This window comes from Triturus cristatus, chromosome 6, assembly GCF_964204655.1.
Source record: "Triturus cristatus chromosome 6, aTriCri1.1, whole genome shotgun sequence".
NCBI classification, from domain to species: Eukaryota; Metazoa; Chordata; class Amphibia; order Caudata; family Salamandridae; genus Triturus; species Triturus cristatus.
Genome location: NC_140589.1, coordinates 1,115,833,923 through 1,115,848,300, shown reverse-complemented (window position 1 = coordinate 1,115,848,300; position 14,378 = coordinate 1,115,833,923). Strand labels below are relative to the sequence as shown.

The following is a 14,378-nucleotide window of genomic DNA, read 5'->3' as shown; positions in this document are numbered from 1 at the left end:
TGCTGCGCAGAGAGGTCTGAGGTTTCTGTAAAATCTGCTGTATCTCGTGATGGAATTTGCCATCTTCCTGGATGGGAGTCTCAGGGTGGCCTCCACCGAATTGATCGCGAAACCTAGAAAGGGGATTGAACATGCGGGCAGAAGACAGGACTTCACCTGACTGATTACAAATCCCAGAGATTGGAGAAGATTCACTGCAACAGCTGAGACAACGCCAGGGGACACTGATTCATGAACAACAGGTCATCCATATATACGATCATTTGGACGCCCTGTGTTCTCAACCTCTCTACCACCAGGTGTAAAACCTTGATGAAGCACCATGGTGCAGACAGGGCGAAAGGAAGAGAGGTGAACTCGAAGGTTAGGCCCTGCCATAGAAAATGGAGGAATCGACAGTGTGGTGGAAAAATGTGAACCGTGAGATAAGCGTTCTTGAGGTCCAGCCGGACCATCCAGTCGTTGGGACACAAGAGGTCGCGGAGCAGGTGAATGCCCTCTATCTTGAAGTGGCAGTAGACTAACCACTAGTTGAATTCCCGGAGGTTTATCACCGGCTATTGACCCCCCGTATTGTTTTTGCACCAAGAACAGAATGCTTAAAAATCCCCTGGGGTGAGGGGTGAACAGCAAATAGCCCGTTTCCCCAAATGTTCCTGCACCTCCTTCTGGATGAGGGCGTAGAAATGGATCAGGGCCGAAGGGGAAACCAGGAAGGGGGAGCAGTAGACTTTCACTTGGAATTTTTGCACCATTTGGAGCACCCAAGCGTCAGCCGTAAGGTCCCGGCAGTTGTCTAGGAATTGTGCCACCTGCCCCCAAGCAGGGACATGAGATAAGTAAAGAACTCATGTTGGGAGGCAGGTGCTCCACCGCCGCGAGCACTGTTGCGTAGACCTGTGTCGGGCCCGACCTTGGTGGTGTAGAATCCTGCCACTGTCCCCTCGGCTACTGTTGACCTCTGCCTGAGGCTGTCTGTGAGGAACGGCCAGATGAGCCCCCCCTACCACGGCCGGCCCCGCTGAAAACGTGCGCATTGAAAATGCGTTTCAATTTTGACTGGGCCTTGTTGAGGGAGTTGAAGAGTGAGACAAATTTGCTATTGCTCTTTCACAAACGTGTTGCCAAAAAGCCAGCCCTGAGCCACCTGGCCTGCTTTCAGTGTGGGTAGCTCACCTAGCTTTGGTCCAGCTTGATGAGCAGCGACCGGCGCCTTTCCATGGAAATGGCACAGTTAGTGTTACCCAAGAATATAATTGCTTTTTGCGCCCAACTCAAGAGGACATCTAGTATAATGGGGTGACCCAGTGCCCCTCAGAACCTGGGTGTACAAGAATGTGGAAAAAGTTGGTTCTGTCGGGTACAGAATTGATTTTGATTTACTGAATGATAACCAATAGAAACAAACAACAATGAACGACAATACTCCCAACTTTTCAGTAATAATCAATGAAAATTGAAGAAAGGCAAACACCATAAATCAAAAAAACAAAAACACACCAAAATTAAATCAATCAAAGTCTGTATTTAAGGATGAATCCTGTTGGACCCGGCCTCGTGGCGTGGTCCTTAACCCCCTGGATTGTGCCCGTTCCCCACCCCGGCCTTCACGGGCCACCCGTCTGAACTGCACCAAGGCCCTTCACCCGGAGCTGCACGTGGTCGCATACTCCTCGTGGCTCCGCCATCTTGTTGGCATCCCCGTCACACCGTGCACCTGCCGGCGCGACCCCGCTCAACCCGGCCTCGACCCCAGCGAAGCCCCGACATCGAGGCACCACGAACTAGCCAGGGGGTGCCGCAGGAACCATTCATCGCCCCCGGCGGAGGACAGTATCGATGGGGCCCCCAACTGTCCTCCCCTCTCGAGGTGTGATCGCCCTGCAACTCCCATGGGCCTGGCGCCTCTCCTGCTGGGCGTCTGGCCACCTCCACCCGGCCACTCCGCCCCCTCGGGCGCATAGGTCCGGACATCAAAGGGCTCCAGACCTATATCTGGGGCGACCCCACCACAGCTCGGCAGTTGTATCCCGGAGTCGAGAGCCCTGCTGATTGAATCGCGGCTGACCCTACGGAGAAGAACTCTTGTCGGAACCATCACGAGCCCTGCTGACTGCGTCGCGGCTCCTTCTTGTGAACCCTTTCTGAACCACCTGGAACATCGGAGCCCTGCTGACGCTGTCGCGGCCCAACCTCGCTGAAACCTTCCTCGGAGCCCTGCTGACGACGTCGCGGCTTGAGCTGAGCAGAAACCATCTTGAGAGCCCTGCTGATTGAATCGCGGCTCTCCACGAACTGTACGCCAGAGCCCTGCTGACGCCGTCGCGGCTCGACCCATCCGAGATCCGGAGGTCCTCCAGCTTGAGGATAAGAACTGGGCCCCAGGTACCCTCGTACCGCATTCCTGCCAAAGACTGTCCTGCTACCCCGACCCTTCCAAAGAGACACTGAGACTTTTGGTGGATCCCTCGATCCCTTCGTGTAAATATTGACCTCGTAACCTTTTTATTGCTGATAAAGAATTGCTTGTCACAAGACAACCTCCCTGAGTCCTGTGTGGTGGTGTTACTGTGCTAGTACGTGATAGGAGAAGGATCTCTCAGGAGACTTCTCGGCAGCGCTCGGCTACTTCGTGCAGTGTGAGGGCCCCCCCCTTGGTGGTCTCACCGACTCCTCGGGGTCCGCCTTCCAACAAATCCATTTGTACTTTTACATTTTATGGTGTTGAGATGACATAAGGGAGGGATGTCCTTTGAATAACTAGTTTCGGCAATTCGCACAGCACAGTATACATTTTGTTCACATTCAGCACTTTTTTCACTAGATCACCTGCACCGCTGGAACAAATTGTAGGTTAATGTACTTTGACAACCCTCTTATGTCATCTCGACACCTTAAAATGTAAAAGAACATATGGATTTATGCTTAAATACAGACTTTGATTGATTTAATTTTGGTGTGTTTTTGTTTCATGGTGTTTGCCTTTCTTCCATTTTCATTGATTATTACTGAAAAGTTTGAGCATTGTCGTTCATCGTTGTTTGTTTCTATTGGTTATTATTCAGTAAACCAAAATCAATTCTGTACCCGACAGAACCATTTTTTTTCCACATTCAACTCAAAACGACATCTGGCGGGATCAGGGCCCCGGCTGCCTTGGCGTCCTCCGCCATATCAAAGATCTTTACCAAGGGGCCTGTGATGTCCAACAGTTTGTCTTGGCAGGCCCGCCAGGACCTGTCAATGCCGTTCTTCGGGTATTTCGTATATTTATTTATTTTTTGCCATCCTGGTGTCAATTTAAAGGGTGACTGACATTTTACTGTCAAGAGACGGAAGAGGGCATTCCAACCTAAGGCAGGAGCGGACCTGCTGGTCTAGTGGTCCCTGTAGCCGGCCTGCCACATATGTGGCTACCTTCTCACAGGGGACCCACTCTGAAGATCGGGGGTGCAAGAGCTCCTCCGGATCCAAGAGATCGGATTGGGCATCTTGTGGGGGTTCCGTAGCCTGGTGTGGGGCAGGGAGGGTGAGGGGGGCAGGGAGGGAGAGGGGCGCCAGGGTCAGGCATGGTCTGATTCTCCATAGGACCTGACAGGGGACTCATCAGCGGGCTGAGAAGAGGCAGCCGAGCCATGACCAATTGGGTGCGGAATGTTCTACAGGGCTGTGCCCGCTGGTGGGGGCATGGTGTCCAAGAACGCTTGTTTCAATTTGTCAAAACCGTCCAGGTCCACCCCCTCTGGGTGCAGACGATTACCCAGGTTCTCAGGAGGGGGGGTCGGTGGCCTGCTCTGGAGGTTTGGGGGCAGAGGGCCCAGGTAATTCTTCCCTCGGGGCGAGGGGTTGCAGGCACTTCTGTGCCACATCCCTTAGTCTCCTCTCCAAAGGTGCCACCGCTTCTGAGACTGCCCTGACTATGGAGGCAACCACTACATCATAAAAATCATCAGTGACCGGGAAGTATTGAGTATCCTCCTCCTCCTCGTAAAAGTCATCAAAATCCTCATTGGGGTAAGTATCTCCGGAGGATCTGAGGGCCAGAGGTAGGCATCAGGTAAGTTTAAGGGGGGCCACCCACCAGGTAAGAGGGCTCAAATAGCTGGGGATGGAACTCTAAGACAAAGTCCCTCAGGAGGGAACAGAAAGGGTGAGATTATTGGGGCTGAAACCCACACACCTGCACAGGCCCTAAGGGGTAGCCCAAGTCTCTGCACACTCACAGTGCTAGAATGGTGTATGCGACCAAGGCACACAGACGCTTGTCGTTCAAACGGGCAGATAATGATGTGCAGCCTGGGTGAGTTTGCTGGAAAAACGCAGACAAGAGAAGCCTACACACCTACCCTGAAGGGTGTTACAACTCCAGGCTGGCAGGGGAAAGATCTGATCGCTCGGTCAACATGGGCGAGAGGCGCTTGGCAATGGGCATAATGGACGCGCTCTCCGTCCCGTGTTAAATCAAAGACGAGCATCCCAGGAAGATGTGAGGAGACGTGCCCTCTAGAGATCGGCAGACCGCTGCGCACTCCAGTCCCGGCTACACAAGATAAGATTGCGGCTGCGTAGGAGCAACGGAGTGTTGTCGCGGCTGCGCAAGCAAAGCGGAGGCTTCGTTACACAAGAAAATGTCACCAATCAGAGGCAATAAATCACAATAGAAAATCAGCACAGCACGACAAAACCCTGAAGTAAAGTGTCAACACTTAACTGACACTGGCTACAGTAGTGAAGAAAGAGGAAGTCCAGCAAGGGTCAACACCAGTTATTGAGCCAAGAGGCGCAAGATTGGTCGAACTGCGTTATTCTGAATTTGATAGTTTTTTCCTCAGGCTTCATGGGATATGAAGTCCCTGCATTGGTTGTTGTATGTGTAAAGTGGCTACTGTTGAATTAAAGGAGAAAGAAAAGCCTAATCCTCGCCTCCGTGTCCTGACATAGAATGCTAGTGTGACTTATTTTTTCCTAATTGAGTGTATTCTTGGTTCTGTCCCCAATGCCATGCCAGCCTCCTTGTAGCAAATTTGGATTGTTTAAACTATCCATCTTGTGATGGTGCCCTTTGTGACTGGTGTTTCCTTGTTAGCAGGTGCAAATGATACAAAGAAGTGGTTCCCTTTCCTACACAGTTTTGTTTCCTGAATGTTATAAATTATTTTCCACCTGACACTTAGTGTAGGGTACTTTCTGGCAAGTTCTTTGGTTGTTGGAAGAATGCTTGTAAAGATGTATTGTCAGGTTAACATAGATTGTTGCTGGGATTTTGTTTGGAAACAGTACTGTGCCTTGCGAAAACGGGATGTCAGAATGTAGGGACGGAGTCTCTCTACCACGTCAGTACCTGCAGGCCCAAATCGGACTAGTTCACAGTGCCTCATCTGCACTCCTAACCTTTCCAGAGTAGCTGGTGATTGCATCAAACCTGGAACATGAACCTCTAGTCCCTAAGGGAACTGTGGCAACAGATCATCACCTTTCGTTCTTACTTATGCATGTCCATAGTAAACAAAGAAAGACACAAAGGAAGTCTGTGAGCACAGAGATATATTTGTGATCTCTAGGATTAGCGCTGAACCCCATACTTGGTAGGTGTGGTTACATGGCCCGCATCATAAGAGGAGTCAGTTTACACAAGACTGCTGCCTCCGTTTCAAGACTGGTCTCTATGTTGGAATTCTCCCCTTGACCTCCAAGGGGCTGAGACAGTTTATATATTAAGAACTGTTGTGTTAGAAAACTGCAACTGTGCTACTGTGTTATGTTTAAAGATGTTAGGGGGCGTGGTTAACCACTGACGATAGCAGTAGCTTGAACACAGAGCTCCCAGACTGGGACCTGGCAATCCCACTCTACTGTCGGTACGGGAACTCCATCGGGGCATAAAACAGTATATATTCGCCCGCTGTTGCTGAGGGGGGCGGGTACCGGCTGCTGTGGCTGGCAACCTCGACAGCAAAGATATGGTGCGTCCCTGTGGATGTGATATGGGCTGCTGCGTGGTGGGCCTGCCTGTTGGTGAGACGGCCAGCGACACTACAGCACCCAGAGAAGTGTGCAGCTGTCTGGGCCCGTGCCTGGGGAGAGCTAACAAATGCTTGGGCTGTCGAGACCGAGCTACACCGACTCCTGGGCGGAAACAACAGGGGACGATCAGGGCTCGGTTGCCGCCCAGAGTCGATGGTGGGCGATATTGTTGTGAATGAGGGCTGGCCACGGGACGCGGCAACCACGATCTAGGGAGGTGCGGAGCACTGCAGTGCACGGGGCCGCGGCTGAGATCGGCAAAGGCCCCATGAGGCTGTGACCAGGCGAGTGTGACCCGGTAGGAGATCCGGCACAGGCGGTGTGAGGCCCTTGGTGGCAGTGAGCAGGGGTGCAACACAGCTGCACAGTTGCTGATTTCCGACAGTAGGCAAGGGCCGCACGACGTTTGAGACTGCACAAGTATAATGCTAGAAAATGGAGCCTTACTGCCCGGGACTATACCCGTCCATTACTCAGTAACATGGTATGTTCGCTAACTGATATACTTGCTATCTAATGAGCTGCAACAAGACACGAATGGACGGATGAATGTCAAATTGGGGGCTAGGGGGGAGGGATTGTTAACAATCAATACTGATAACCTCACATGTTTCAGGAAATACGCTGCTTATAGCTTTGCCCTATACTTGCTATTAATGTATGGACGGAATGGATATGTAGAAGACATCCAGCACTATATATGTTTTGGTCCGACATAATGTCAATGTCAATAATATCAATGCAATCAATGTAATCTATGTTGAAAATGTGTAAAAAATAAAAAAAAAGTCTAAAGACGATGTTGCTGACCAGGCATAGAAAAACAGTACACCATGTTGTTCAACCTAAATATTCAAACTAAATCCTAAGAAGAGTCACTGAATAACAAATAATATACGCAGTGTAGTTCTGAAATAATACGTCACAAAAACAAATGTATGATGTGTGGCTGTGCGAAGCTGCTAATATGTGCAACCAATGGAGAACCAAAGTAGGCCCAGCAGGGGAAATTACAAGATAAGCAAAATGATCTTGGGTAGGAATTGCAAGTTAGACCTCATGACCAGCCTGTCCTTGTGTATATGTAACTATGACACCTGCATCCTGACAGCTTGAAGCTCACTGACTCTTCGGTGTGATGGGATAGAAACTAGAAAGGCAGTTTTCACTGTCAAGGAATTTTAGTCCTGTCTGTGCAAAAAGAGTCTTCAGTACCAGGTTAAGGTTCCACACTTGGGGAGGGCAGGGTGCAGACTAGGGTTGTGCAACTCTCTTTACCCTTTGTAGGAATGTCTTGAATACTCGAAAGATGGAGATGGTTTTGCACACGATACTCCTCGTGTATATTCCTATAGCCACCAGGTGTTCCTTAATAGATTTGCAGGTCAGTTTTTCATGTAGTTAGCGCGTTAGGTATCTCACAACAGTAGTGTCCCTTGAGCAGTCATGTATGTTCTTCCTCATACCCCCAATGTATGTATCTCTTACATTTTGCTATATAGCATTTAGACATCGTCACCCTCCTACCCTCTTTAATTACCTCTATTAATCTTGGGGATAGGCCCAGATGTCAAAATTCTAGGTACTCAGACGTCATGCTGCTACGCTGAGGCTGGCTGGTTCTGAGTGGCAAACCATCCACTCCTGCATAGTTAGGACAATCTGTTGCACAGATATTCTTAATATTCTGCCCTTCACCAGCTACAACAAGCCCAAAAACAAGGTTTGTCTGGCCAACTGTGGAGCAATTAGTATCACTGTCATAGTGGCCTGCACATTTTTAACACTAGAGATAGCGGGGAAATTGGTGGAAAGGCATATACAAATATTCTTGACCAATTTATCAACATGGTTTTCCCATCAGACTGCTGGTGAGGGTAACCGGGACATGAACTCGGAGGCATTTTGAGTTTTCATACTGCGCATAACTGTATGCGTGGTGTTCCCCCACTACTGGAAGATTGTCTAGACTATACCTTGGTTGAGCTCCCATTCATGTGAAGCTCATTCCTGTCTGCTTAGCCTGCCTGCCTCTACACTGTGCACACCTCATAGGTGTACTGCCATCCGTGTTGTCTTTCTTTGTATCGCCCACCTCCAAATCTCTTCTGCTAGTTTGGACATAAAAAGGATTTTGTTGCCCTCGCTTGTTCATCGTCATGTTGTCTTTCTGTATTTGTACTCCTGAGATTTGTTAGTAGAAGGCTTGCAGAGCTAGAAACACCGTCTTACGTTCCAGGATATTTATGTGCTTTACTGCCTCTTGAGGGTTACTGTGACCCCTTCATCCCATGTGCACACCCCATCCTGTGTGGGATACGTCTGTTGTGGGGGGGAGGGGGGAGGAGGCCTTCTGAAAGGTCTGCCTGCTGAAATGTTCTCCTCCATCCGCCATTCTAATATTCATGTGGTTCTTTGATGGCCTTGCTTTCTTGGTATCTAATGATTGGCTGCATAACCAGATGCAGGATCCTTTTCTGTGCAGGAAGTATGGTTTCTAGGAGGAAGCATTACTTTTTCCTCTATGTGTACCTTGTAGGAGTCCACAATTCTTTATTATAAAGGCATTGTACACAGATACGTCCCCCACTGGTGAGGGAAGAATCCATGCTCTCATCTGGTGAGCATGCTTCTATATCTTCCTGGAACCCTTCTGCAGTGCCTTTCAACGTTACCATTTGCTTCTACTACTAGAATTCTTCATAGAACTGTTATTGTTCCTCCTCTGAAAGCTACAGATTGGTGGGTGCTTCCTCTTTCACGGTTGTGCTGTCTTGTTACTTTTTGGGAAATCTAAACTTCTTGAGGGAGTCGTCCAATTCCTACTAAGATTGTTCGTGCCATAGCTGATTTACCCTGTGGATCGATCAACAGGCACTTCTTTGCATGTTCAGCCTCTTTTGATTCTCTTTTCAGCGTCACCGCTAACTCAAATGCGATGTTGGATCAGCATCTACATGCATAGGGTTGTCAATGGACACTGCTTCTCTCTGCCCTTAAGTGTTCTTGGGAAAAATGATTTTGCAGGGCTTGCACCCTTTGAACTAGTGGTCATGGGGGGGCAGAGATTACACACACTATGATTGTCCTTCTGGGCATATCTGTGGTGACAGTTCAGGCAAAACCTGAAGAGGGTGTTTTTCATTTCTCGGGGCATCAACCAACCCCAGAGTGTGCATTCTAAGACCCACACGGTTGAGGTTACCTTGAGAATGCTTACGTTTTGATTTTCTCTGTGCCCTTTGGTATTTTCCTGTGGCTACTGACACTTGTCTTCAGTTCCGAAAGTGAAAAAGCCTTTATTGATGTTTTCTCATGTCCTCTCGATGTCTCTGTTGACTTCTCTAGAGCACTGTATCCTGCTTCTAAACACAGCTGTGAAAAAAATATTCTGAAGATGGTGACCACATATGAGAACCTCATGGGGTGTGCATCATGAGGGTGAGAATCATGAGGGTGTGAATCATGAGGGCTTAAAGCACCAAATTGTTGCCGACACTCAAAAGAAAAAACAAAATGGGATAAAAGAGAAAATTTCAGACTCAAACACCAAGTGGTGGAATAGTGCACAGCATGTGAATCCAGGAAAGATTCACACTGCAAAATGTGATGTTACGGACATACATGGCTACATATAACCCTTCTTAAACATTTTCTAAGTCTGGACAAATAATCGTTCTCTGTGAAATTCTAAGGCTTGACCCATTTTGACATTTAAGATGGTGTACTTTACTTATTCTGTTAGACATTTTGAGTATTGGCAGATGAAGAGTCTGTTCTGTACGTAAATTATAACTGTAAAGATGCACCATACCTTCTCCTTCATCTGCACTGAGTTCATCATGACTTTCTTCTTCATCTTTATCGTGGAGGGTGCTCAGATATCGGCTTTCTTCTGTATTTATCACAAACATAGCATCAGGGTTGCTAGTTCTATTACCTGTATCATAAAAAAAATATTATTCTGAATGAGGATTAATTATTTTGCTTTTTGAACCAGTATACATATTAAGCTTAACAATGAATGGGGCGAGCAATGCTGTCAAGGTATTGCCACCATTAGCAGCTGCCTCTCTGGCAGAAAAGGTCATGGCTACCCCCGCCTCTCCTCTGTCAGAATCTCCAGCCTCAGCAAGTATGAGCCATTTCTTCAAAATTTGCCGTTTATCACGCCTGCTCTCTGGGACTTAAAGTAGACCTGGGCGGAATTCGCGTAGGCCCACGCCGCCGAATTCCGCGGAGTTACAGCCCCCCCCCCCCCCCCCCCCCGACAAATTCCACGGAGTTCAGCGGGCGGCGGAGTATTGCTACACAATGTGTACACATTGCCATTAAGCACCGGAATTAATTTCAATTGGTAAATGATAATTAGAAACATGTACAGTGAAGATGCCACTAGATGGAGCTGCAAGCTCAAATACATTATACTAAAATTAAAGTGAAGCATTGAAAATAAGCGGATTTCCAAGCTTCTTCTTGGCCTGGCAAAATGTGAATAGAAGTTATAGATCAGGGGTGAAGCTCACGCATCCTGTGGTGTGCACAAGGTCCCGGAAATGAAAATGCAGCCAACCCCATATCAGACTAGTGCCAAAGTACGACCAGAAACTTGCTGCTTGAAACTTTCAGAAGAAAGGGACATCCTGGAGCTAGAAATCAAAAATATAAACACACCCAGCACCGACATCAACTTGTGATAGCATACTAGGTATTTCACACCAATTCTGCCAGTGACCTCGTACCACAAACTCGAACACATGTATCACCTAAACATGCAGGCATGCATATACAATGGACCATGTTCCCCAAGACAGCTGGCACAGAAACTGGGGGGGTTATTATTAACAAATAATACGACGATTCAGTTATTTCGGAGATTCCGAAGGCCAAGTATTTTTTTCATTCAGGTCCTTTCAAAGTGCCACAAAATCATACCCTTATAGATTGAGATTCACCACATTTATGTATTTATTTGAAGTGTTTTATAAAGCGCGAACATGGCCCCAACGGGTATCAGAGCGCTGTACAAAGAGGTGAAAGCCCGAGTAAAACCAACATAATGGCACAAATGATGTAGTTAAGTCACCACACTGTCAAACAAAGGCGGGAAAACAATCAAGGTCCGGGTCTGGGGAGTTGGCCTGACCAGTACAGTTTCAGAAGAACCATAGCACGAGATAACAATTGAACAGACAGCATAAAATAAATCCAAACAACGGAGTAAAATAAGTATCAAATCTGTAGACAGGGGGCTTGAGAAGGAGTACAGGTTGATGCTGTTAATGTTCACATTGTAACTATCTAGCTACTAGCTAATTATTAACAATAATGCTACATAAGTACATATGTGCTCATCTGATGTCATGTGCAGGTCTCCCCTGAACCTTGGCGGCACTCAACTCACCCTCTTCAGCAGCAGCCAGTGAGGCAAAGGTCCGTGCCCAGTTTTGGTCCACTAGAGCACGCAGCACTTACTTCTTCAGCCACCTTTTTCCTACCCATGTTGGGTCAGGTTGTTGGCATCGCTGTCTCAGGCAGAGTCCATGCCTAGACCATCACGCCGAGGTTCCCTCTCCTGGGCTGGCACGTGAAGAATGTCATGCCTTTTGTTGTTCTCCAGTTCTTCTTGATCATTCCGCCGCTTTGGGGGAGCTGACTCAGGGCTCTCACCGCTTTTGCTCTCACGGAACCCCAGCCGGTACACAACAACACAGACCTTTAGAGAACCACATGATGAAGCTTCAAGCTTGATGCCACTGGTTGGCAGACAGGAGGGTGAGTAAGGAAAATGCTACTTACCAGTATGCATCTGTTCTTGGCATGTAGAGCTGTAGATCCACACACTGTGTATAGATCGCCATCTTGTGTTGGGCCCTGATGTTTGCACTTTGTTGTTGTCCTGGAAAGTGTTTGGAAGTCACAGGATAGGTGGCTCCTCCTTTGAACAATAGTGCGCATGGGCATCGACTCCATCATCAGATTGTTTTTTCGCCAAGAAGGGAAATGATGGAGTTTTTGTAAGAAATAGAAAGAGATGTCCATGTATGTTGTATCTAATTAAGATAATACTGGCACAGGTAAAGGTAGCCGGGGAGGTGGGTGGGCGTGTGTGGATCTACAGCTCTACATGCCAAGAACAGATGCATACTGGTAAGTAGCATTTTCCGTCTGAGGCATATGAGCTGTAGATCCCACACTGTGCATAGATTGCATAGCAGTACTCCTCCTTAGCAGCGACCATCAGTATCTGTTGCAGTAGTTTGAAATAGAGTTTTGAGTACAGCTTGGCCCACATTAGCTTGTTGTTTTGCCTACACATCTACACAATGGTGTATTGTGAATGTGTGCGGTGTAGACCATGTAGCTGCTTTGCAGATGTCATCTAGGGGAATGTTCCCTAAAAATGCCATTGTAGGCCCTATCTTTCGGGTAGAGTGGGCTTCAGGGGGAATAGATAGTGTTCCGTTTGCTTTGTGATAGCAAATTTGTATACATTTGACAATCCACCTTGCAATGCCAGATTTTGATATGGGATTGCCTTTATGTGGCGGTGAGAAGGATACAAAAAGTTGTTTTGTTTTACGAAAGGGTTTTTTTCTGTCTATATAGTAAAGGTGTGCTCTCTTTACGTCCAGTGTATGAAGAGCTCTTTCTGCTACTGTCTGTGGTTGCAAGAAGAACACTGGCAACTCAACAGATTGGTTCAGATGGAAGGGAGGAACAAGTTACTAACCTTCGGTAACGATGTATCTGTAAGAAACATTAGTTAGTTAGATTCCTCACCTTAGAATATCCCCAGGCGTCAGACTGGATCCGGAAGATTTTTCGTCAGCAATACCCCTTGCGCGTCGCTAGGCGTCGTCTGCGGCTCCGCGTCCGTCGTCGGCGTCGTGCGCCGGGATGACGTCGTCGGAGTACTTAGACGCCGCCCTCGCGCGCTGACGTCAGTTCTTGTACATAGCCTTCCGCGCCAGGAACGCAGAGCCATGCAAAGACCGACACTGGTGCCAAAAATAAAATCTAGGGGCCTGAAAGGACAACCTTAACCCTAGATGTCAGTTCGCAGAACGGGGAGGATGGGTGGGTCGGTGAGGAATCTAACTAACTAATGTTTCTTACAGATACATCGTTACCGAAGGTTAGTAACTTGTTCATCTGAAAGAAACACGTTAGTTAGATTCCTCACCTTAGAATAGATACCCAAGCAATACCATCCCCGGTGGTGGGTCTGCGAACCAAGATCACACCAGAAAGTCCTGGAGGACAGAACGGCCAAAGAAGCCATCCCTCCGGACTTGGCTGTCAAGGCAATAATGCCTGGCAAACGTGTGTAGCGAAGCCCACGTCGCCGCCTGACAGATGTCCTGCAAAGGGACTCCCCGTCCCAAGGCAGTAGTAGCCGCCGTGGCCCGAGTAGAATGGGCGCGCAGCCCAACAGGAGGGTCCTTTTTAGCCAAGGAATAGCAGATTTTTATACACAAAACGACCCACCGAGAGATGGTTCGTTTGTGCACAGCTTTCCCCTTCTTAGCGCCCACGTACCCAACAAAAAGCTGGTCGTCCACCCGGAACTGTTTTGTGCGGTCCAGATAAAAGGAGAGCGCACGTTTTGGGTCCAGACGGTGGAGCCTCTCTTCCTCTTTGGAAGGATGCGGAGGCGGAAAGAAGGTGGGCAAGGTGACAGACTGCCCAAGGTGAAATGGAGTCACCACTTTAGGAAGAAAGGAGGGACGAGGCCGAAGGACAACCTTGTCCGGATGAACAGATAGAAAAGGAGGCTTTGAAGATAAAGCCTGGAGCTCACTCACCCGTCTAGCCGAGGTGATGGCTACCAGAAAAGCAGTCTTTAGAGTTAGAAGACGAAGAGGGCAATTGTGAAGAGGCTCGAAGGGAGCGCACATCAGGAATGTCAAAACCAGATTCAAGTCCCACTGAGGCATTACAAAAGGGACAGGAGGGAACGTGTGTGTAATGCCTTTGAGAAAGCGTGTAACCACAGGGGACTTGAAAAGAGAAGGCTGATCAGGAAGCCGCAAGAAGGCGGAGATGGCAGCAAGATAGCCTTTCAGGGTGCCCAGGGCAGAGCCCTGCCGGGCCAGAGAAAGAAGGAAGAGGAGAACCTCAGAAAGAGGGGCGGAAAGGGGATCCACAGCCTTTGCTGTGCACCATGCCACAAATTTGTTCCACCGGCAGGCGTATACCGACTTTGTGGAGGGACGCCTGGCTGCCAGAATGATATCACAGACTTCAGGAGGCAAGTCAAATGGCATCAACTGCCGCCGCTCAATCTCCACGCATGGAGGTGGAGGCTGGACAGGTTCGGGTGGAGGACCGTCCCCTGCTGCTGCGACAGA

General features: G+C 48.5%; 1 protein-coding gene and 1 long non-coding RNA gene across 4 annotated transcripts in view; one reads left to right on the top strand and one right to left on the bottom strand.

Moving 5' to 3' along the window:
* The window catches only part of LOC146821046 (uncharacterized), a 326,636-nt gene that overhangs the window by 95,975 nt on the left and 216,283 nt on the right, over positions 1 to 14,378 (bottom strand). For all 3 annotated transcript variants that reach the window (XM_085611981.1, XM_085611980.1, XM_085611982.1), the window contains one exon: positions 9,839 to 9,964. In XM_085611981.1, the coding sequence (XP_085468107.1) occupies positions 9,839 to 9,964 (126 nt within the window). The remainder of the gene's footprint in view (positions 1 to 9,838; positions 9,965 to 14,378) is intronic.
* Positions 1 to 14,378, top strand: part of LOC146821047 (uncharacterized) — a 145,229-nt gene that overhangs the window by 71,970 nt on the left and 58,881 nt on the right. The window lies entirely within an intron of this gene.